The sequence below is a fragment of the Pleurodeles waltl genome, chromosome 5, assembly GCF_031143425.1.
Source record: "Pleurodeles waltl isolate 20211129_DDA chromosome 5, aPleWal1.hap1.20221129, whole genome shotgun sequence".
Taxonomy (NCBI): Eukaryota; Metazoa; Chordata; class Amphibia; order Caudata; family Salamandridae; genus Pleurodeles; species Pleurodeles waltl.
This window is the reverse complement of record NC_090444.1, coordinates 118,862,788-118,886,962: the sequence shown is the minus strand read 5'-3', so window position 1 is coordinate 118,886,962 and position 24,175 is coordinate 118,862,788. Positions and strand designations below refer to the sequence as shown.

At 43.6% G+C, this 24,175-nt stretch overlaps 1 protein-coding gene across 5 annotated transcripts in view; it reads right to left on the bottom strand.

Annotated features, from left to right (window-relative positions):
• The window catches only part of ZNF395 (zinc finger protein 395), a 107,944-nt gene that overhangs the window by 17,706 nt on the left and 66,063 nt on the right, over window positions 1-24,175 (bottom strand). For all 5 annotated transcript variants that reach the window (XM_069233770.1, XM_069233769.1, XM_069233768.1 and 2 more), the window contains 4 exons: window positions 23,004-23,239; window positions 22,727-22,827; window positions 14,488-14,746; window positions 2,703-2,795 (listed from right to left, as the gene is read on the bottom strand). In XM_069233770.1, coding sequence (XP_069089871.1) covers window positions 2,703-2,795; window positions 14,488-14,746; window positions 22,727-22,827; window positions 23,004-23,239 — 689 coding nt within the window. The remainder of the gene's footprint in view (window positions 1-2,702; window positions 2,796-14,487; window positions 14,747-22,726; window positions 22,828-23,003; window positions 23,240-24,175) is intronic.

Sequence of the window (24,175 nt, the reverse complement as noted above, 5' to 3'; positions counted from 1 at the left end):
CCTGATTGATTGTGATGAAGCTATAGTTTCTTACCTGTAACTCCAGTTCTCTCGTAGGGGTATTTCCATGATAGTCATAAGCGTAGAATAATTCCCCGCAGGCGGGCGGGGAATTATTCTACGATTATGACTATACATGGAAATCCCCTATGAGAGAAGTTAGCTTCGTTAGCTTTGTTGTATTCCTTAAGTTCACTCATGCCTCATTAAATTCCGGCTTTGGTGTGGTCCATTAAGACAATGTCGTCAGTGTATTGTAAGTAAGATGTGTAATTTTGAGTGGCTAAATGGTGGAGGTATCAGGCAACTGCTCTGCAGAAATTTGCCCATGTCAGCTGTGTACAGGTTGAAAAGGAGAGGGGCGAGAATGCACCCCTGCTTCAGGCCGTCGTCAGTCGTGATTTTGGAGATTACTGTGTTGGGGCCTATTCTCACATGAACCCAGGTGTTTTGAGTACAGAGAGATGATGGCCCTGAGCAGCTGCCAGGGTAGTCCCACACATGTTAAGTTTCCTCCATAGCACGTTACGGTCTACCTTGTCAAAACAGCGCTGTAGTAAATGAAACAGCTTCAGAGCGGAGGATGGCATTTTTAGGCTGCTCGATGACTCAAAATGGCGAGTGCAGTAATGTTGTCAATCGTTGAGGCGGTGGCGGATAACCCAGTTTAAAAAAAAAAAGGCAGGATGTGGTTTTCTCCAACCTATTCCTCTAGCTGTTTGAGAAGAGAGCGAGGTAGGCTTTGGCCTCTAGGTCGAGCAGGACTGAGTCGATAGATGGTATTGTCGGGTCTCCTTTTCTGAAGATCGGGCATAGGATGGAGCCTCTCCATGAGCCTGGGGTCTGCGCTGCAATGTAAGCTCGATTGAAAAAGGGGGGTTAACGCCTTTGTCCAGACCTGCGGGTGAGTTTGAATATACTGGCTGGAAGGCCATCGGGGCCTGGAGCTCAGTCGTTTCTCATGGCTTTTATGTTTACAAACCCGAGCCTCCGTGGCCAAAGCATGAATTTCTCCAGGCGTTTGGTCTACTCTCTCACGGCCAATGGCGTCGCTTGGGCCTGTTTGTCGGATGTTGTACATTGCTTTTACGTGTCGCACCCAAGATCCTTTTGGATAGCTATGCCTTCTATTAAAAATACTGCAAGCATTCTTGCAACTTAAAAAATTAGTGAGATGCCAAAAGGTTGTTTCGAAACGTGAAACGTTGAAAAATCAACTGCTTGTTCAAAAGGGGTTGATAAGAGAGGACTGGCACAAAAAAATATAAAATTTACATAAATTTATTTTTTAATGAAGAAATTTGTAGTATGTTGGAGTCTGACTGAAGACCCTAGACTGAAAATATATTATAATAATTTGACTAATCTTATTATTTTAGTGACCAAACAATGCAGGTAAAAAAGAAGGGGTTTCAAACAGAGGACCTGTGCACAAAACTGATTCCGAAGGCATATGCAGTTTCAGTACCATGCCAAATTACTTTAGACTTCGAGAAGGCAAGCTATGGAAATATTAATAAAAGCTACTCACAGCTAAACGCATTTGAATCCATTGACTTCGAGATGAAAAAACATTACTGGAGATTGGTAGCTTTGTCTAATACATTGTGACTACAGAAAATCTACGAAAATGTTTGAATGGTTTTCGTTTAGGATACCTTGCAGGATACAAATAGCATACCAACAGAATGCTATTGTGTAAGCTCTGTAAACACTTCCAACACTGTCATTTATTTTTCAGATGCGAGATTGTAATACATCTATAATGGTTTTCTTCCCTAGTGCAGTAATTCCACATATTCTGTCACAGGGTAACCACTTGAATGCCAGATCACATTAAAGAGTACCTACTTCCAGGCCACCCACTTTTCCACCTATGGTGGGCTACTTGTTAGCCTTACCACAGCATCCTTACTGCAATTCTCTGCCCTGGAAGCGTTTAAAACTGTATAATCACTTCAGCCTCTCATACTTCTTCTGCCCCCATGTTAAAGGGCCATGCATCTAGAGCAGTGGTTCCCAACCTGTGATCCGGTGACCCCTGGGGGCCTGTGACTGCTCAGAAAATGTAATAATATTGATAGATTAATAAAGTGTTTATACATAAAGTGGCTAAATGTACAACTGAACATTTTAAAATGTACTGTAAAGGTCCAGAAATTTGAAATTGGAGGCTAAAAATTAAATTAGCATCCTCAGTTTGATTTGCAGGAGCAGTGCGGGTGCAACAAATGCAATCAAACAGAATATGGTATGGATGATTTATGGCTTCAATTGAATTTAGAAAAGTTCCAACCTTCCTAATACAATTACATTTTTTTTTTTTTCTTTATTTCTATTTGCTTGCAAATTTAATAAATGTGTTATCATTTATGTATGTGTTTGATGAATGCTTGTTTTTGTCTTTTTTGTGTATTGTTTTTCCATGTCAAATCATCGACAATTTAGGCCGGGGTCCTAGGCTTCCAGTAATGATTCAGAGCGGGTCCCCGGGTTCTAGTAGAGATAAAGTAGGGGTGCACAGATGTCAAAAAACTTGGGAACCACTGGTCTACAGGCTCCATTACTTTGTACCTAGGGCTGCACTATGTAGAAATACATATTGTTAATTTTTATTCATTAACTTGTCTTCCAATAAAAGATAATGAAAGGCAAATAAGTAGTAAAACAGCCACAAAAACAATCAATATGGAATAACTCACCGGAGAGAGGGAAGGAATACTGGGTGGTGATGCAGCCCAGCTGATGCTGGTGAATATGTGTGGGGAAACTGGAATCTGGATGGATGGCATAGCCTAGAAGTAAAACAAATATGTGGTCAGAGTCAACTATACAGCAAGTGGTGTCTGTACAACAAGTTGAATGTCACTTTGATGGTGTTCTCGTACGCCATAATCAAGCTGGAACCAAAGCAGCTCAGAATGTTCAGTGTTTCAGCCCATTCCTTTTTTCTAGGGCAATGGCAGACTATGCTCAACACCAACGGATCCCAATAATTGGAGAAATGCAGTTTACTTTTCTTACTGGTCGGAATTTTACTTAAGCACCGCACATTAGCAAAGACTAGTGTGTGTATTGAAATGAGTGTAAAAAAAAAAAAATATATATCTACCAACCGCCCCCAAAAAAAGTCAGCTTTCTCTCCTATCAGATAAGCACTTCTCTGATTTTCCGGGCCTAAAAACTGTCTCCACTGAATTCCAAAATATCTCCAATGAATTACAGAAAACGTACATTTCTTTTATTGGACGTGTACTAGGTCGCAAAAGGTTCACATTACTCGCAGTGCATTGTTAGTTGTATCCCAAGGAAGTGAGAAATTCGTCTACTGGACGTCAGATGGCAGATTCCATCATGTCAGGAGTATGTGGACCCAAAAAGTCAGAGCACGGAGACATTTGTAATTGTGGGTGTCAGAATACCACCTGGAACAAGTCCTCCAGGTGAAATTCCTCCACTCATAATGGAGGGGGTTATTTTACGAGTCGAAGTCATGGAAACAAAAAAAATAATGTTTTCCATGTAACTAAGCTTTATAACTGAAGTTGCCATTGGATCAAACGCTTGTGCTTCAGGCATGAAGTACCATACCGGGATCGAAAAGAAGAGACAACGTAAGTGCTTCAAAGTAGAAGAAATGTCTGAATCCGTCTCTGGGTGCTGGGTATGATGTGCAAGAATCGATCTTTATACTTTAACTACAGAAATTGAAATAATCCGGATCAATTGACCTGGCCAGCAATGGGATCAATCCGCTTCTCGGGAGCGCAGTAACTATTTCACTGCTTCAGTACTGTTTCCTTGGCCACACTTTTTTGCAACTTGAATGACTTCCAAAAGTTTCTGTGGTACATTCAAGTGAGGATTATCGAAAATGTCCATGTGCCAAAACCTAAAACTCAGAAACAGGGGGGACTGCTAAGCCTCTTGTCTTTGAAGAAGAACTTCACCGCAAATTGAAGAATTCCTTAGGATCACAAACCCTTTTCGATTTAGGTCATAAAACAAAACTCTGACTCAGCTAAAGAGATTAACAGGATCGTATTGCAGGGGACACTTTTACAAAACTTGGTTAGAAATTCGCAGAGGAAATGACATCATAAAACAGTATACAAGCTTCCTTCACCAACAACTGGATCGTGCAGTGACCACTATTAAGGAGCAGACCATCTAGTTGTATCACATTCAGCTCTCCACTCAGGTGGGATAGGGACAGCCAAATTATGTCCATGTAAATTCATCAACACAAAGATTGTGTTGGAACGCACCCAGTGCTCACCTAGGCTTCAGCGGGAACATGTACCTGCACTATGTGCAACACATACAAAAACTGCGTACATAATGAATGAGGGAAAGAGATAACAGACGTTTGTACAGTTGCCATACTTTTTTTTAACCAGGCGATAAAGGTATTATAGAAGTTAAGCAGAGGAACACAGGTGAAAAAAGGAAGACATTTCAGACTTTTTGTTAAACAGAATGTTAAAGTAACCACCTCAAACATAAAATTTAAATATCAGTGATATTTCTGCAGCAGCTAACACTGCAAAACGTAATGACTTCTAGGCAAGGCCAAACTAAATACACAGAATTACTAACAGCATTAATTCATTTTAAATAAAGAGACACGATGTGTTGTTTTATCACTTTTTGTGAAGGACATACGGCCAAACCTCATATACTAACATTTCGACACAGCCAAGAGGTGTAAAAGTGTATGCCCTTCTCTAAATTCAGGAAAGGTTGTGTTTACTATTAACAACAGTTGACATAACTAGGGGAAACAAAGGTTCACTTTCAACCCACCTACACAAGAAGTGGGCTGCTGCTGAAATCTGCTAAAATATATGTGTCCATAAAGCTAAGTATATTATCACCATGTGTAATCCCAAACCTTGGTGGGCTTGACTGGGCGTCTAATCAGGAATGTGATAGGAATGTCACTCCACTTTTCAGCAGCCCTTCCCTGCCTCAAAACCCACCCTCCTCGCCCCCTCTAATCCATACACCGCAATCACAAAATCTGGACTTGGATATCACAGATTCAAGCTGGTTCCTCTTTAATATTTCAGAAAACATAGTGACATGACCTCGAATAAGAAAACATGCATTTGGAGCTCTGCTCCCAATGATAAAACACCACATGCTTGCTTTTCGTTCTTTTTTAATTATTTAGATTGTTCCCCTCACTTCCTCTATACAAGACTCCATCACTGTTTTATGGCTTAAGCCTCCACTGGGGACGGGACGGGGATGAAAGCTACATGTCCTTCGGGGATCACCAACTCTTGCCCGTAAATCCCACCTAAAATCAAACACAGCTCATCCAAACACACGACGGTGCGACAGAACCACCTCTCCTCTCATCACAACAAAAACCTAAAACATTTCTACAGCAATCTCTCGCCTATCGAATTTTTGGGACTCCGGCTTCAAGCACTGATATAAGACAGTGCCAGCTGCCAACATTTTCAGCGTTTCAACAATATTTGAGAAAAACAACCGAACTTCTTCTAACAACCACAAGATGGCTCTGTTTAATAAGGAACTGAGATACAGGTAACACGGTTCTTTGGCAAGTGCTCATTTTTTTCGCCATTGTTTTTTCCACAATAAGTCTTGACCATGGACAGAGCAACCTTTTTAGAAAACCTCCTTAATATATTTTGTTAAGAGCAGGTTCTTATGAGCTGATTATCCCCGAAGAACATTTATGACACCAAGTCTTAATTACCCACGCGAGACATGATGTTCGAGTTTCTTTACTGCACACAGAACCGTCTACAAGTCCTGGGTCCGTCATCCCTCCGCGCACTTACTTCATCTCCAACTCATGGTCTAGAATTATAGAACTAAAGCCGGCCCTTAATCTACCACATCTCAAATATGTGCCTCTGTAACTAAGCTTGCACTGGTAGCAGAAAAGCGTGGCTCCCATTAAGATGCAATGGCTAAAAAAGAAAATATAAATGGAAAAAAAAAACTAAACAAGCATTTGCTCGAGTTAGAGCTATTAGCGTTGTAAATTTCTAACTGGACTTTTCTTGCCACTTAAATTGAAAATGAAAAGTAAAACAGCTGACATAAACGAGCCGATTCAATGCGCCACGGCCACCATGAGCGTGGATCCCTGCGTGAATGTCTAAAAAGGATTGCAGCTGGGATAAAAGGCAAACCGAAACCGGAGGATGGACTATCACATGCTGTAACAGTAGGAAGCGTGACGTAGTGTGATGGCCAACAAAAATGTTCACTTATCGAAATCGTCTAGGAGGGAACTGCGCAGGCAAAGAAGGGACATTTCACAAAATGCACCAATAAAAATGAAGCATTTAAGACAAGCACAAGGAATGAATAGCAGCAGTGGGCGTGGTCAAAAGTTCACAGAGAAATTACAACGGGCCAGAGCGCTTGGGCGCTCGACCCTAAAAAAACGGCTTCTGGAAAATGAAGGTGTCTTCTTTGATTACTATTCAATTGCACTCGAGCATTCAATAGAGGTAGAGGTTCAGTAAAAATCATACCTTCAGTATGTCATTGGTCTTTATAATTTTGTACGAATAAGGCTCACAAATACTAAAAATCTCTGGAAAGGGGTTCATCAGACGTTCCAGATGCTTTAAGAATTTGGAGTTCACCTGCTAATCCCCCAAGACTGCAGTGATTTTGCATTCAGTTGCCAGTTGTTCTGGAAAAAGTAACCCAACATTTTCTATATTCAGAGAAAACTTCTGTCACGTCTATACATTTGGAAAATATGTGTGGGGGTGGACATTTTGCAAAATGATCTGGTTATGTATTGCACACTTACTATTTTCATGGTGTGATAAAGTATTTATTCAAGACAACAGGCCATTTCCATCAATGCAACCAGGATATAGAACATCATGAGACGTATACAATGTTAATGAGGGAGACCGTGAGTCCTTAATACAAGGCTCTTGATGGGACCTAAAAATCTAAAGTGGGCTCGTGGATAAAGGTTTCAAAGATAATAGCAACGGAGTTCTACAGACAACAGAGTTCGTTCTGTTAAATCCTTATTGACTGAAACACCGTTGAGTACCTGCTCCATTTTCCATGGAACCAATAGTTTGTAAAGTCTTTCTCTGATGCGGTCACTTGTGACTGTCTCTTCTGGAGAGGAACTAGTTATGCCTTTAGCTAATGCACCTAGTCAGAAGCCTGCATATAGGATGATGACCCTCGGGTATGGTTCAGTCCTAACCTTGCGAAAGATCCTATTAAGTTATGGGCCCTGAAGAGGAGGCTCATTAGTCTTAAAGCTCCTTTAAAGACTGCAGTCTATATCCATGTTAAAAAAGGAGACCTTAGGCCCGTAACACCAGGTTCTTGATGGGACCTGATAGGCAACTGGGCACCTAGCCTGCCACTTGCCTGTGGCCTCCAGTTCCTGCTTGTTCCAGCCTGATCCAGTTGCCGCCGTTTGACCAAGTGACACTGCCGCTGCCCGGGTTTTCCCACCTGGGTTTTTCCATTCAATCTTCTTCTCACCAACAGAAGCTCTGACCACCCCAGGACCTACTAAATGCTGACTGGATAGCAGGCGTGACGCAGAAACACCCAAGACAAGTCCATCTGCATTCATCCATGCCTGTACTGCGCTCAGCACCACATTCCCCTGGCACTCCCTCCCCACGCAGATACACCATTGCTGAGCTCCATACCCTCAACCCTAGACGCCGCAACAAACACAGCCACTGCACCGACTCACACCATGTAGTGGATCCTATTTATTTTTAATGGGAATCAGGAGTTAGATTAGCCTTCTGGCTTGCAGGCATGTGCCCCCGTCACCCAGTGACTTTTAACCTATTTAACTTGCTCGGTTTTAGCCCATTTATTTAATTAATTCTTCCAAGATGGCTGCCATGTTTATAGTTAGGAAAATGTTTTAGTTTCACGTTATCAGTGCCATTCTGTAAAGGCGTCACTATCAACGTCAAAGATAAATGATACGTAGGTTGTCACATTATGTACTTTCCCACTTTTGTGTGCCAGTAAGGATAAGTTACTTACCTGTAAATCCTAGTTCTCTTCCAGGGGTATCCTCATCAAAGTCATAAACATTGAATATTCCCGCCCTTGTGCGGGGACCCCGGAGCATATATAAAATACATACACATTATACATGTGTAACAAACAGTCATGCAGGCTATCATGTTAAAAACAGGCTAAAATGCTTTTTTTTTCTATGAAGTTTTTTTTTTTTTTTTTAAATACTACAATAGAGCATAAATAAGTACCCAAGCTCCTAAAACTAGGCTTGGGGAAGTAAGCAGTAGCAAACTCTAGTGAAAAAATAGAGAAAACTGCATTGAAAAACAATGAAGCATTCTTAGCCAATAGGCTGCATGTAGGTTAACACAGGAGAACCATAAAAACTTTGGCACTGTGCCTTTAAGACCCTGAGCACCTCCAGTATCCCACCATGCCTCAGGGGTGAAGGAAAGGTGACAGTTGGTTCACAGTTAGGTCAGTTCTTTTTACGGTGACAATTTGTATAATTGAATCAAAATACTGTCTGTCCTGCACTTCCAGTAGACGTGTGTCCGGGGAGGAGGGTGGGTTGTTTATGACTTTGATGAGGATACCCCTGGAAGAGAACTAGGATTTACAGGTAAGTAACTTATCCTTCTCTTCCAGGGGATCCTCATCAATAGTCATAAACATTGAATAGATTAGCAAGCCCATCCCTAAACCCAGCGGACTGTCCGATAGAAGTGCAGGAATAGACATGTCTTACGCAAATAAATTCCTTAGAGAGGCCTGCCCCACTTGGGCATCCGCTCTTGCATCTGAGTCTAGACAATAATGTCTTGTAAAAGTATGGACAGACTTCCATGTAGCAGCCTTACAAATCTCAGATATAGGAACATTGTTAAGGAGAGCAGCAGTAGCCGCTTTTCCCCTTGTGGAATGCGCTCTAGGTCGCGCTAGCAATTGTCTATTAGCTAGCTGGTAAGTATTAACAATACAAGAGACTATCCATCTTGATATTGTTCGCTTAGATGCTGCTTCTCCTGTCCTTAAATGACCATAGTTCACAAACAAGCGGTTAGAGTGTCTAATCGATTTTGTCTTGTCCAGATAAAATTTCAGCACTCTTTTCAAGTCTAATGAGTGCAATGCTTTCTCAGCCGGAGTTTCCGGATTGGGAAAGAACGTCGGTAAAGTTATGGTCTGATTAATATGGAATTCTGACACCACCTTCGGAAGGAAAGATGGGTGAGTTCTTAGAACTACTCTATTGTCATGAAAAACCGTGTACGGTTCTTTTGCAGACAAGGCCTGGATCTCACTGACCCTCCTCGCTGAAGTAATGGCCACCAGAAAAGCCGTTTTCCACGTAAGGTGTTGTAAGGAGGCCTTATGGATAGGCTCGAAAGGAGGGCCCATAAGTTTTGCTAGGACTATGTTCAGTTCCCACGGAGGAGAAGGCCTCCGAATTGGCGGAAAAACTTTCTTCAAACCTTCTAAGAAATCCTTGACTACAGGTTTCGTAAAGAAGGATTCCTGAGAAGGTGACTTGCGATAGGCAGTAATAGCAGACAAATGTACCTTAATAGATGATACCTGCAGACCGGATTTCGCTAGGTGAAGCAAATAGGACAGTATGACGTCCTCCTGCGCCCGTATGGGATTATGGCCTTGCTGACAGCACCATATGTAGAATCTCTTCCACTTAAAAGCGTAGGAACGCCGCGTGGAAGGCCGTTTGGACTCTTTCAAGATGTTCATGCACTCCTGCGAGAGTCCTAGGTGCCCATAGTGCAGGAATTCAGGAGCCATGCTGTTAAGCTCAGAGAGGGTAGGTTGGGATGCAGAATCCTGCCCTCCATTCTGCTCAGAAGATCCGGTCTGCACGGCAGCCTCCTGTGAGGTTTTTCCAACAGGTTGAGGAGATCCGTGTACCAGAATTGTCGAGGCCATTGTGGCGCTATAAGAATCATTCTGGTCCTGGATCCGTAAAGTTTGCTGATCACTGCCGGAATGAGGGGAATCGGCGGAAAAGCGTAAAGAAATGTCCCTGACCAGTCGATCAACAGGGCATTCCCTCGAGATCCTAGACGGTAGAACCTGGATGCGAAGTCTGGGCATTTCCTGTTTACATCGTCTGCGAAGAGGTCCAGTTGAGGCCGACCCCATTGCGCGAAGATGTATTCTGCGACTTCGTCGTGCAGGACCCAATCGTGAACGTCCTCCAGGTGTCTGCTTAGAAAGTCTGCTTCTACGTTCTGCTGACCTGGCAGGTGAACTGCTGTGATTGACATTCCTCTGGCCAGGAGCCAATGCCATATCGCTTGGGACTCTCGTGAAAGGGGTAGGGATCTCGTTCCCCCTTGTTTGTTCAAGTAATACATCGTGGTTGTATTGTCCGTCTGTATCAATAGAGTTTTCCCCTGAATTAGCGGTGTGAAAGACTTGAGAGCCAGATGGACCGCTCTGAGTTCTAGCAGATTGATGTGGTACTGCTTCTCCTTGTCTGACCACAGACCCTGCGCTTGAAAAGGACCCAGATGAGCCCCCCATCCCTGAAGAGACGCATCCGTTACCAGAGTGTCGGATGGAAGTACCTGGTGAAACGGAGCGCCCACTGACAGGTGAGGTCTGTGCATCCACCATCTCAATGACTGCAGTGCTACCTCCGGTAGCCGCATTGTGTCTTCCCCGCGACCTGTTCTTTGGCTCCAATTGGCCTCCAATGCCTCTTGGAGGGGTCTCATGTGGAGTCTGGCATTTGGGACAATAAAGATGCACGATGCCATGGAGCCCAGTAGTGATGTCACCTGACGTGCCGTAGGTGCGCTGGCTCTCAACAGGTCCTGGCACTTCTTGTTTATTGAGGACAGTCGTTCCTCCGAAGGATACACTTTTTGTAGTTCTGTGTTTATGATAGCTCCTAGGTAGTGAAGACTCTGCGTTGGAGTCAAGGTTGACTTCTGGTAATTGACCTGAAGACCTAGAGCTTCGCAAACTCCTAGTACAATGTCCTGATGGCTTCTCGCCTGCTCCGGAGAAGAAGCCTTTAGTAGCCAGTCGTCTAGGTATGGATATATGTATATCCTTTGTCTTCGTAGATGCGCCGCCACCACTGCCATACATTTCGAGAAAACTCTTGGAGCAGATTTCAGGCCAAAGGGTAGAACCCTGAACTGGTAATGCTGTAACGCTACTCGAAAGCGCAGGAATTTTCGATGCTTTGGAGCTATTGGGATGTGGAAATACGCATCCTGCAGGTCGATGGAGCACATCCAGTCTCCCTGATGCAGTTGAGGGAAAATTTGGTGAAGCGCTAGCATTCTGAACTTCTGCTTTCTTATGTATTTGTTCAGCAGTCTTAGATCCAGGATTGGCCTGAAAACGCCCTCTTGACCCTTCTTTGCTACTAGAAAGTAACGGGAGTAGACCCCCTTTCCTCTGTGGGCAGGTGGAACCCTTTCTATGGCATTCTTTCTTAGGAGGGCGAGGGCCTCCTTGCGTAGCAAGGTGAGATGAGCCGGATTGTGTTCGGTTGGTGGCAAGTGTGGTGGAGGCTGCTTGAAAAGGAGAGAATAGCCATGTTCGACAATATTGAGCACCCATTTGTCTCTTGTGATAGAGTGCCACTCGTGAAGATGAGCAATAATACTTCCCCCCACCGGAGTGGTATACAGTGTCGAGGGAAGCGAGACTTCATTGCTTAGTGGGTGCTTTTGGAGTGGACTGTTGAGGTCTACTTGACCCTCGCTCCCTTGTGTTTCTTCGCTGAAACAGAGGGCGTCCCTGTCGTTGCTGAGACCTTTGCGACCAATGAGGGGTTTGAACCCTCTGTTGGAAAGGGCGTCTATCGTACGGTCTGTACCTCCGCCTGAAATCTTTCCTTCTTTCGAGGCCTACCGCCTTCATGGTATCCACCTCGGTCTTCATGCGGGCCATCTCTTCGTCTGCATGGGCACCGAATAGAGAATTCCCGGCAAATGGGAGATTCAGGATACGTTGTTGTGCCTCCTGTTTCAAGCCAGTGAGCCTCAGCCAGGAAGATCTCCTCGCACAGATACCATGTGCGTACCCATGAGCCGCCAAATCCGCCCCATCCGCTGCCGCGCTGATAACTTGGTTAGATACCAGGCATCCTTCCTGTAGAATCTCTTGGAAATCTTGCCTGTCTTCTCTGGGCAGTTTTTCTGTAAATCTACTGAGGGAATCCCACAGAGAACGATCGTACCTGCCCAGGAGCGCAGACGCACTAGAGACCTTCATTGCTGAAGCCGCTGTCCCGCACATCTTTCTTCCCAGAGAGTCTAAATGCCTGCTCTCTTTATCCGGGGGTACTGTGGATGAAGATGCCACCGAGTGGGTCTTTCGGGCGGCAGCTATGATCACTGAGTCTGGTGGCGGATCCTTCCTCAGGAATAAAGGGTCTTGCTCTGGAGCCTTGTACTTTTTAAGAATCCGAGCCGGGCAGACTTAAGCGAGGCTGGGGCCAGAAAAGTGTCCATGGTTGGCTGCAACAAACCAGGCACTAGAGGCAGCAACTTTTTCGACGCTGATCTCTGTTGTAGCGTCTCAAAGATGATTGATGAGGAGGTAGACGGTTCTGGAACCTCTATATTGAGTTTCTGCGCTCCTCTTAGCAACACCTCGTTGAAAGTGGTTATGTCATCCACTGGCGAGACTCTAGCAGGTGGTGAATCTGTAAGAGTAGGTGAGTAACGCCTGACAGAAGAACCTGATGAAGACCCAGAGGGTGATCTTCTTGAGCGCGACCTGGATCTCCGTTGAGAGCGAGATCTGCTGCGGGACGCTGTAGCCGAGCGCCTAGGCCTCGCGGTCGGCTGTCGAGGAGCTGAACGAGCCCGTTCTGCCCCGGCTGTCAGCGATGGCGTTCTTGGCGGGGAGGCAGTGGGTGAATACATTCGCGAATATTGCGAATCTGGGGAGGCCGCTGGTCTGTTGAGGCTCTCCAGCCATCTCGGAGATAGGTTGATGGGCGAGACATGCCCAGGAGATGCTCTTGACCGAGAAGAGTCTCTCGGTATGGAGACCACTGGAGACTGAGCCTTGTCTGGCGAGGGGCGATGTTCTGCTCCCTGTTGGACAGGTAAAACCTGCGTCGACGTCGATGGCTGTTTCGACGTCAAAGGACGCCCAGTCGCTTGGTCCTGCCTCGACGTTGATTGCCTCGACGTTGAGTGCCTTGACGTCGAACGGCGTTCCTTGGACCTCGACCTGCTCGCCGTCGTGTGCCTCGACGTGGAGCGATGGGAGGTTGACGGCGGATGTTTCTCATGCCGTCATGGAGATCTCGACGCCGTGTGTCCTGACGTCGGGGGGCGCACAGCCTTTGGCGGCGACCGGGCACGCCGGCGATGGCTCGACGTCGATCGGCGGGCTTCCGTCGACGGAGACCTGCCCCTGCTCTGATGTTCCCTCGACGCCGTTCCCTTCGACGTCGGGTGTGTCACCGTCGACCTATGCCGGTGGGACGGTGGTAGAGACGACGTCGACGGTGAACAAACAGGTATTTTCCTACCTGTCGACGTCGACCGGGCCATTCTCTCCTGAGAATGGCCTTCTGGATGCCTGGGGAGTGAGGACGACGATGTTCTTTTCCTCTCCTGAAGCCCATGAAGTCGGATCTTCTCTCTGTCTTTCAGAGTCCTCCTAGACATGTTCTTACAGTACTTACAAGTGTCAGGGCAGTGACTCTGAGGCAGGCACACTATGCACAGAGAGTGGGGATCTGACTGGGCCTTCTTCTTCCCACAAGCAGGGCATTTGACAAAAAGAGAAGGCATTTTTCTGTCAGAAAAAACCTTCCTAGCTCAGACAAAGATGTTACTTGTCGAGTGAAAGTGAAAAAAACGCTTTTTTAAAGAATTTTTCTGAGGAAAACTCAGAAAAACTGAGAGCTCAATGCTCCAGGATCCTCTCAGAAGAAGCCGGAAAAAAGAACTGACCTAACTGTAAACCAACTGTCACCTTTCCTTCACCCCTGAGGCATGGTGGGATACTGGAGGTGCTCAGGGTCTTAAAGGCACAGTGCCAAAGTTTTTATGGTTCTCCTGTGTTAACCTACATGCAGCCTATTGGCTAAGAATGCTTCATTGTTTTTCAATGCAGTTTTCTCTATTTTTTCACTAGAGTTTGCTACTGCTTACTTCCCCAAGCCTAGTTTTAGGAGCTTGGGTACTTATTTATGCTCTATTGTAGTATTTAAAAAAAAAAAAAAAAAAAAAAAACTTCATAGAAAAAAAAAGCTTTTTAGCCTGTTTTTAACATGATAGCCTGCATTGCTGTTTTACACATGTATAATATGTGTGTATTTTTATATATGCTCCGGGAATATTCAATGTTTATGACTATTGATGAGGATCCCCTGGAAGAGAATTAACATTTTAGCCAGTAGAAACTCAAGCTGTACAAAATGCACTCAAACAGAATCACTCTGAATTTCAAATCCATGTCTGGGTGGAGGCTTACCTGGTAGGCATGATCTGCTTGGATGTGCCAGAAAGAACCAGGAGCAGATTGACTGAGAGCACTGGCAAGGGGAGTCTCAGGCGACAGCAGATCGAGAGGAAGTATCTCTGGATTTACAAGGGGTTGCGGAATGACTGAAGGCACAGGGACTGCTGGCGTTTGGCTTACAACTGATTCACTCTCAGCCTCATCCTTCATTTGAATTTCTGTGTAGTAGAAGTCTTCTTCCCGCTTATGTTGATCGGAATCAGTGGCATCTCTATGGTGGGTTACAAGAGAGGCGAGGAAACATAAGGAGTGAGCAAAGAGACTGAAAGGTCAGTGGAAGATGAAGAAGAAAGAACTTAAGATATTCAGTGCATAATATATTTCCAGAAGGCAGACTAGCAATTATTAGTTTGGAAGCTCTATAGACGGGAGCAGTAACTGAAACAGACATAAAAAGTAAACTGGGACTGAGGAGAAGATTTCATAATGAGAAAGTGTAACAATTCAAGACAGTTTGACAGATAATATTATAGACAAGTTACTTTGATTTTTGTATTTTACAAAGTCCCTTATTTGAGGAGTAATTCACCAAGCAGCTGGTGAAGATTTCTTACTCTGCAGACAGTAAATTTATCTTTATAGGAGCCAACTTGGATTATGATTTAAAGAAGGTAAAAGATGGTGAGCAAAGCCATATACAACCAAGGATACAGGATTGGCTTCTGTTTTTTAAAGGCTAGTAATTGTTTCTTTATCCAGCAAAGGATATTCCAGAGACTCACAGGCTTGGTGTCATACACTACCAAGCACTGAATATGTAAGGAAGAAGGATGTCAAAGGAAGGATCCAAACGTAATCTAAGAGTTCATTTATCTGGTTTTCAAATCACATTTAAGAATCAGTGCACGATCAATGTTTACAGAGGAACAATTTCTAACAAAATTAGAACGTTTCCAGAAATTGTTCAGTAGATGCCACTTTGCTCTAGAACTCTACTCCCAAACACTAGTCCGCCTACGCCCATATGAGTTACTGGAGAATCTTGAAAACCTTTTTCTTCTGTCTCTACCCCAAGGTATCCATCTGCTACACATTCATATTAGCCCTAGCACTAAGAAACAGGTTTAGTGGTGTTTACTGACCATGTAAAAATAAGGATTTTTTTGCTCTGTCAGTATTTGTTTTTTGCCAGTTTTGGCTCTACCAATGGGGCCACAAACATTGGCAAAGCATTTAGCAGTAAACAGCTATCTTGGATTACTATTTAACCACAATATGATAACCGTCTTGAATGTATAGAAGATTATCTTTCAAGATTGCAGAGAGCTATTTTCTATACTTCTAAGACGGCCACCACAGTGTGTTTAGATGCACTATGGCTGCCAACTTTGAAGTATAGGAAGGAATATGTTACTTACCCTTCAAGCATCAGTTAGCGGAGAACATGCATCCACTGAAGAGATTTTGGGTTGACCGCTCTGCATGTTTGTTTTTTCTATTTTGCCTTTTTTTCAAATGAAAACATGTGTTCAAGTTGTTTTACTTTGAAGAAGTTTCTCGTGTTACAAGCTAAAGTGACTCCTAATCTCAATAATAATGTGTATGGCATCAACTCCATTTTTAGATTGTTTTCCCGCCGTTGGGTGAGAATGGAGTGTGACTAAGTGTTACTAATGAGGTGTCAATGCAAATGAAAATATAAAGAGGTACTGCAACAGCCACAGGTGTCCGGGGAAGAGGGTGGGCGCATGTGAATCCACAGCACTACATTCCACAAATGGATGCTTACAGGGTAAATAACACATTTCGTTCGATGGCATGTGTGGCTGTAGATACACATGCTCTGCATAGACTATAAAGGAGTGTCCTATAGAATGCGGTCGCTAACCTGTGGGTGTTGCAGTTGTTTCGAAAATAGTATGTAGCACTGCCAGTCCTACATTTGCTTGTTGGCATGCTTACACATCTACAAAATAATGTTTAGTGAAAGTGTGTGGAGTAGACCATGTAGCTGCTTTACAGATTTCAGCTATTGGTACATTGCCCAGGAAGCCACCGAAGCTCCAATCTTACATGCAGAATGTTCTCCAAGAGGTGTGGGCAAAGTTATTTTAACTTTGGCGTAACATGTCTGAATGCACTTAATTATCCATCTGGAAATGCCTAATTTCGATTTGGGCTTTTATTTGTGAGGGGGTGAAAAGGCTACAACGAGTTGCTTAGTTTTACAAACTCTTTAGATCTTTTTATATAGTACTTTAAATCTCTTTTACATCTAGTGTATGAAAGGCCCTTTCTGCAACTCAATCAGGTTGCAGCGAGCATACAGATAATTCCATTGACTGATTAAGATGAAAAGTTGAAACCAACTTTGGAAGGAATTTTGGGTTTGTTCAAAGGACTACCATGTCTTTGTGTTATTTAGAAGAAAGTTTCTTTCAAGGTTAGTGCCTGGAGCTTACTAACACGTCTTAAGTGAAGTGATGGTAACCAAAGAAGGGACCTTCCAAGATAAAAATTGGAGGAGGCATTTATGCAATAATTTGAATGGTGGACCTATAATGTGGAGATTCCATGTGGGCGCAGGGGGGCTTTAGGTGGAATTATTCTTTTAAGTCCTTCTATGAATGCCTTAACATTTATCCTTATTCAAGGTACTAGTTATTGTCTGTTTTGTAGGTATGCAGCCACTATAACTAAGTGCAGGAGTATTGAAGTCTAAGCTAGACCAGAGGTCTGTAAGTGAAGAAGGTAGCAGACAATGTTCTGAACAGTTACATCAAATGGATCAAATTATCACGGCAGTAGAAAACAAATCTTTCCCACTTAGCGGCATAAGATGCTCTAGCTGTGGGTTTAAGAGTTTCTTTGAGATTGGTCATGCATTCTGGTGGGAGATTAAGATAACCACATTCTATGACCTTGGGAGCCAAATAGCAAGGGCGAGTTCCTTTGGAGTTGGGTGCCTGATTTCTCCATGGTTCTGAGTGAGCAAGTCTGGGTTGAGGAGAAACTTCTTGTGGGGCACTATGGAAAGTTCAAGTAGTGTGGTGAACCATGGTTGTCAAGCTCAAGTGGAAGCTATCAAAATGAGGGTGAGAGACTTTTGCCTGAGCTTCTGAACCACTAACGGAAGAAGAGGGAGAGGTGGAAAAGCGTAGGCAAATATCCCTGACTGGTTCATCCATAGAGCATTACCCTTGGATAGTAGGTGTGGGAGCCTAAATGCAGTCTGGGCAATTTGTGTTGTCTCTGGCTGCAAACAGGTCTATCTGTGAAAACTCCCTCCTGTGGAAGTATGGTAAGAGGACTCAGGGGTAAAGTTCCCACTCGTGGACTTGTTGCCACATCTTGCTGAAAAGGTCAGCAAAGTCACTGTCTGTCCCTGGGAGGTGTTTCGCTAGGAGGTGAATGTTGTGACATATTACCCAATGCCAAATCCTCTAAGATATGCTTCATAACTGTAGAGAGGGTGTCCTCCTCCCGTTTTTGTAGATAAAACATGGCAGTCATGTTGTTCGTCAGGACCAAGACAACCAGGTGAACTAGGAACGTTTTCAATGCTAGGTGAATAGCTTGAAGCTCGATGACGTGGAGAGTCTGGTGGTTGGAGTACCAAAGACCCTGAACGGTAAGATCCTATGGTGAGCACCCCATCCTGTCAGGGATACATCTGCTGTGAGAATGATCTGGGGAACAGGGTCGAGGAACGGCCGCCCTTTTAATAAGTTTTGTGTGTTCTACCACTGCAGAGTAATGGGTGTGGCTGTCAACCAACACTAGATCTTGAAAGTGACCCTGTGACTGAGATCATTAGCTTGCCAGACATTCCTGCAGTGGGCACGTATGTAGTCTCACATGTGGTATTATTGCAATGCAAGATGTCATCATGCCCAAAAGTTGTAGAACTGGTTGGACCATTATGGGTTGATTGGAGTGAAACTGCTGTATCAACGCTGTGATGTTCTGAATTCTGGTTGTATATGGGTAGGAGTTGACAACAGTTCCTAGATACGGCTGAATCTGTGAAGGTGTGACTTATTTTGATGGTAAACTCCAGTTGACGGAGAAGATGTAGAGTGGTCTGAGTATGTTGTGGACACAAAGGAATTGTGCTGGCTTTATTGAGCCAGTCGTCCAGATATGGGAAGACATGGATGCTGTGTCTGCACAGATGTGCTGCAACTACTGCTAGACATTTAGAGGACACATAGAATCACTTTGAAGTGGTAATGTGTTCCTGCTATTACGAATCTGAGTCTGAGGTGTTTCAGGTAAACTGGATGGATTGTGATGTGTAAGTAAGCATTCTAAGTCTAGTGCAGACATACAGTCGCCCTGTTGCTGTAGAGTGATCACATCCTGAAGAGTTACCATATAGAAATGCTCTGATAAGATGTAATGATTTAATGGGCTGAGGTCTAATATAGGCCAAAGGGATCTGTCTTTTGTGGGGATCAGAAAGTATAGGGATTATACTCCTGAACCTTTCTGTTGAAGAGGGACAGGTTCTATGGCTCATTTGAGCAAGAAATCCTGTACTTCCTGTATGAGGAGGGTTATATGTTCTGTGGAAAGTTTGTGTTTGCAAGGTGAGATGTTTGGAGGTCTTTTGATGAGCTCCAGACAAGAACCATACTGGTTAATATCCAACACCCACTAATCTGTTTATGGTTTTCCAGGTATGGAGGAAATGTTGTAGTTGTCCCCCGAAAGGTGTTGAATGGTTGGGGGGAATGATGAAAGAGTCTCTGTTTGGAGGTGGAGGAGTGGTACGAGGGGAGCCTCCTTTGCCATGACCACTGGAATTATTTCCTCAATACGTATGTGCCTCTGTAATATCCCCTTGATGAGGAGGTTTGATGCAGTTGCCTATATGAGGCAGTAGAGGCATCTGATGGTATATGTTTGGTTTCCTGTTTGTATGTGAGATGCCACAAGGAACCATAAGGAGAGTGGGTTTGAAGTGCTCCCATCAATCTTGCAACCTCTCTTTTTCATTTTTTCTAATGTTTGGTCCACTTGGGGACCAAACAGATGTTACTGGTCAGTGGGTGCGTCAGTATGTGCGCAGGTCTGTGAGTGGGTGAATGAGGGTGTCAGTGGGTCTGTGAGTGGGTGCGTAACTGTCTGAGTGGGTTTGTAAGTGGGTGCGTGAGGGTCTGGCTGTGAGAGTGCATGAGGGTCTTAGTGGGTCTGTGAGTCGCTGCATAAATATCTGAGTGGGTGTCTCAGTGGAAGAAATTGATTGAAAGAGATGGAGAGAAAGAAAAAGGGGGGGAGATAGAGAGTTTTACAGGCTTTGATGTCTGATATACTAAAAATTAGATATTTGGGTACAATTTTTAATAAAAAATGTATCTGTCATTTGAAAAAGATATATTAACTTGTAATTTTTTTTTTAAAGGGAAATTAGTCCAGCTGGACTCGAAACCTCAATGCTCAGTGTGAAGGTCTGTGACCTTCAGACTGACCTATTGTTTTTATTTTTTTGATCCTTTTTTCTTTTTTTAAGCCCGTTATGGGCTATCTGGGACCGCAAGAGAGCCCCCGCGGTCTCTACATATTTGTCTTTTTTTTTTTTTTTTTTTTAAACAAAATCGTCTTTACGGCTACCTGGCACTGCAGGTGAAGCCTTAAAATTCCCTCGAGGTGCCACTGCTTCAGCAGCACCCTGCTTGCTGAAGCATTCCATCTCTGTTCCCTGCGCGCATGCAGGGGACAGAGGTAAAAGCTCCACTGTTTGACAGCGGGCCTGCTCTACATGTCCTGCTGTCAAACAGCGGAGTGTTTGCTGTGACTTAGTTGCTGCAGTCAAGCCACAGCATCGAGCTATGTCCTGGGGGTGGGTACACCGAGACATAGCAGGAACCAGCTCAGGGCCATCAGACGCTCCTCGACGGGGGCCGCATGGCCCCCCTCCAATGTGAAGATAGCCCCCGGGACGTGGTGGTACCGTGGTGCGGGGGCCATGGGTCCCTGTATATATTACAGGGACAGGTGAGGGCTGCAGATGTGTCTAAAGGTCCTATGGGAAAAAACATGGGAAACACAACTCGAGACCCCCCCTTTTTTCTCGGCCCCGCTTGAAAAGTCACCCCGAAACTTTCTGTGAGCAACAAGAATAACTGCAACACTTTTTTGGAAAGAATTTGTGAAGATTCATCAAACGGTGTTAAAGTGGAGACTGCCACTAGGTTTTATATATATATATATAAAACCATCACGCCCAGTATGAACATGTACCCCAGTTCCAGAATATTCTGTTGGTATACAGCATTTTGCCTTTCAGATGACATGGATATACATCACAGCAAGATTTCACTCAGTAGCTGAACAACTGGTCCTGTTACAGGTTAACGCCCTGAGACTATCGTATGAGGAAAGTGTTAAAAAAATAAAACAATTGTATTAGTTTTGAACAGAAATCAATGTTTGGACACGTCTTCTTTAATTTGGGTTATAGGATATTTAGTAGTGGTTTTTAAAGGACTGGCAGGGGCAATTTATCATTTTAGTGGAGTATTCTGTCACAATTGCGGCATAGTACCTTGTCTACCAAACCGACGGTCCACCTCCTTGACGTAGTCAGTCAAACTGCCATGTTTCTGCCGGCAGAGTGCCTGTTGGCTGTGCCAGAGAAATCTTTAGATAGATGGACCCTCACGGACATCAGGCCATTGGTCTAAGCACCTTCGACCGTCTACCCTATTTACGGTGTATGTTTGTTCCTGTTCAATAGTGCCAGGAAAAAGCCTGACAGTAATGACCAAGTCCCAGGGTATTGGGTGACATGTTTTTTGTTTTTAAAAAACGAACTCTCTTTTAGGCAGTTTGGTATCGTAAAACACAATAGTTTGTAGAGCAGCCACATGAAGCATGGTAGCTGCTTACAGTGCCCTCAGGGGAACCACTATGGCAGTGGCTCCTCTGAAGGCATAGAAATCTCTGCCAAAAATCAGAGATCTCTCAATACAGCAGGCTCTAGACAGCAGGAAGGCCAGAAGATTATATATTTCTGCTGCCCTGCCAGAACAGAGTAGAGCCATACCAACCCCTAAATGACCCTTTCAGAAGCACACACATCATCCAAGGATCAAGCTAATTCAAGTAGGCATTTGATGTTGCTTAAAACACAATGATCTAAAGGCACATTTAAACTCCTCTGCAGAGAACATTATTTCTATTTGACTCTTTAGACAAGAGCTTCTCCTCAAAATATCACACGTACGGCTAAAGCAGAATTCTGACTCCCATTAATGATATGAATACCTGAAGGTGTGGAGAAACCAAATTTAAAAAACAATTCTGTCTGTGACAGCAAGTTGACAAACCTATTGAGATTTTGGGATCAAAGGCTTAAGAAATAACACTTACTCTAAGTCACAGAGTTTTATTCACACAATTCCTATCTAGTCATTAGATAGTCAGAAAAATAGCATGTCAAGTAAAATAGGTTCAACATCTAGAATAGTTTTATATTAGGGTAGCATTTTGGTAACATCAGCTGCATTCTTGTGTGTTGTTTTTTTGGTAAGAGTTTGTCTGGCCAACAGACTGCTATTGTGGGCTGTGAAAAAATGAATTATTAATTAGGGTGGCTAGAAGTCCTCTACAAGTAAAAGTCACTAATTTGTTAGGTCCAGTCAAAGGTTTCAGTAAATTAAACCTACGCTCAACAATCCTGATTGCTATAGCATAGAGCGATTGCCTAAATTAGGCAAAATGTGTAGAGCATTTAGAAGTACGAAAACAGTTAACAGTAGAAAACACAACATAATAAAAATGGCACTCTAAATTATAAAGAGAAAAAATTATTAATTAAATGGCACACAACTAACAAAAATTCAAAAAGGGAAACTAGAGTTATAATTTTGTCAACATTTTAGAGAAAATGGTGCCAAAAAGCACAACAGTCCCAACGGTAGACAATGATCACAGGCGACAGGGGTCTAGGTGAGATTTGAGGCTAACTGCGATGAAATACGGGTCGGTTGCACAAAGCAGATTGACCCGGAAGTGTCTGGAAGTATGTACCTTCTAAAAAGTCCCAAAATGAGAAGGGACTTTGCTGTGTTTATGAGGAAACAAATCTTCCCTGCATAGGACAAACCTGAAATTCAATCCAACACTGTGAAACTGCAGGTTGGACAGCTTTCTTGCTGGTCCTGTGGAAGCTAAGGACAGTTCAGCATACATTATTCAAGATCATTCACTGCTGATTAGGCAAAGTTTTACAAATACAACTTACCCTAGGTGTTGGGTTTTAACATGCCGCTTTATGCCTACAATGGAGCGCAAGAGTTTTCCACAATTTGGCCACAGGCATTTGTACATAGCTTTTACAGAGTTCTAAAAAAAAAATGATATGCGAGTTAGGTCTTTGGCACAATAAAGATAGCTCTCATAAATGTGTTTGATGATCAGGGCTGAAATTAAGTAGTAAGTAAAAATATGCAATCAGTTGCCTTCTTTCAAGAACAAACCATACTTTTAGCCAAACTGCAGAGTGCTATATGCTTCATCACCTTTCTCTTCCGGGGAGCCGGCTCATCCAGAAGAAATGGATCCGGATCAGTTTCGAATCCTTCATCTACCTGAGAAGGGCCGAAAGCTTCACTTGAGTACTTGGGGCTGGCTTCAAGGTGTGGGGGTGAAGGTGTGGAAATGCTACTGCTTCCACTCCAGTGCCCACTGGTAGTACTGCTGCCACTGTCTGAAACATCACCGCTCTCCTTCCAGGAGTCACTAGCTGTCTGAGGAGCTGTATAACAGAAGTAGAGAAATGTATAACTTACTTCGGCAAACTACATGAATCGCTACCACTTTCTGCAGACTACTTTCTAGACTGGGTGAAGTGGGGCACTGTGGCTATGAGGGTCACAACAAGGTAGGAAGAAATGTGGAAACTTAATTTCAGCTTGTAAATTATATTTGTGGAACATTGCAAAATGCAACAAAAATGTCCTGAACCCCCAAAAGCTCTTTGAAATGAATCTGCTTCTATTATACAACCAGCCAAGCAAAACTGGCAGAAATGATGATGGTCATGGCCCAGTGAGATAAATGCTTCCTGCAGACATCTATTGTGACTTGCAGATGAAAATATTGAACTACGGCAGCCTTTCACTTCATAAATTGATTAGCCCTTTGCGAGGCAACAGTAACACCTGTCTGTAACACTTAAAAATGACAAAAGTGCACCATTACGGAGCATGTTAAAAATACATTATTCTGATTAAATACAAAAGACTGAATGGGGTTTTTTGCCAGCAGATGCAAGTGCTGCTATCATTTTTAACAAAGCAGTATTTATTGTACCTTATTCAACAAGACAAATACAGGTAATGTTGAAAGAATAAGAAAATGATCTGATGCGAGCAAAGGTATCCTGATATACACTGGCTATTCAATGGCTTGAGATGAGGGAAACTCTTGGCATTTTATTCATCTCCCAGCTCTTTGATTGCTCTTGCTGAACCTAAAGTAGTTTACTGTCTTTTTGTGTAAATGCTGTAGGCAGTATACACATCTTCTATGTGACCAAATTAAAAAGTGCAAATACAGCAGCAGCTTTGCAAGTTACAAAAAATGCTGAAACTGCACATCAGCTATACAGATACTCCTAAAACACTGATTCAGAAAGAACAGCTCTGCCACATTTTAGTAGCATTTTTTCGGCAATTATGGCACGTTTCAG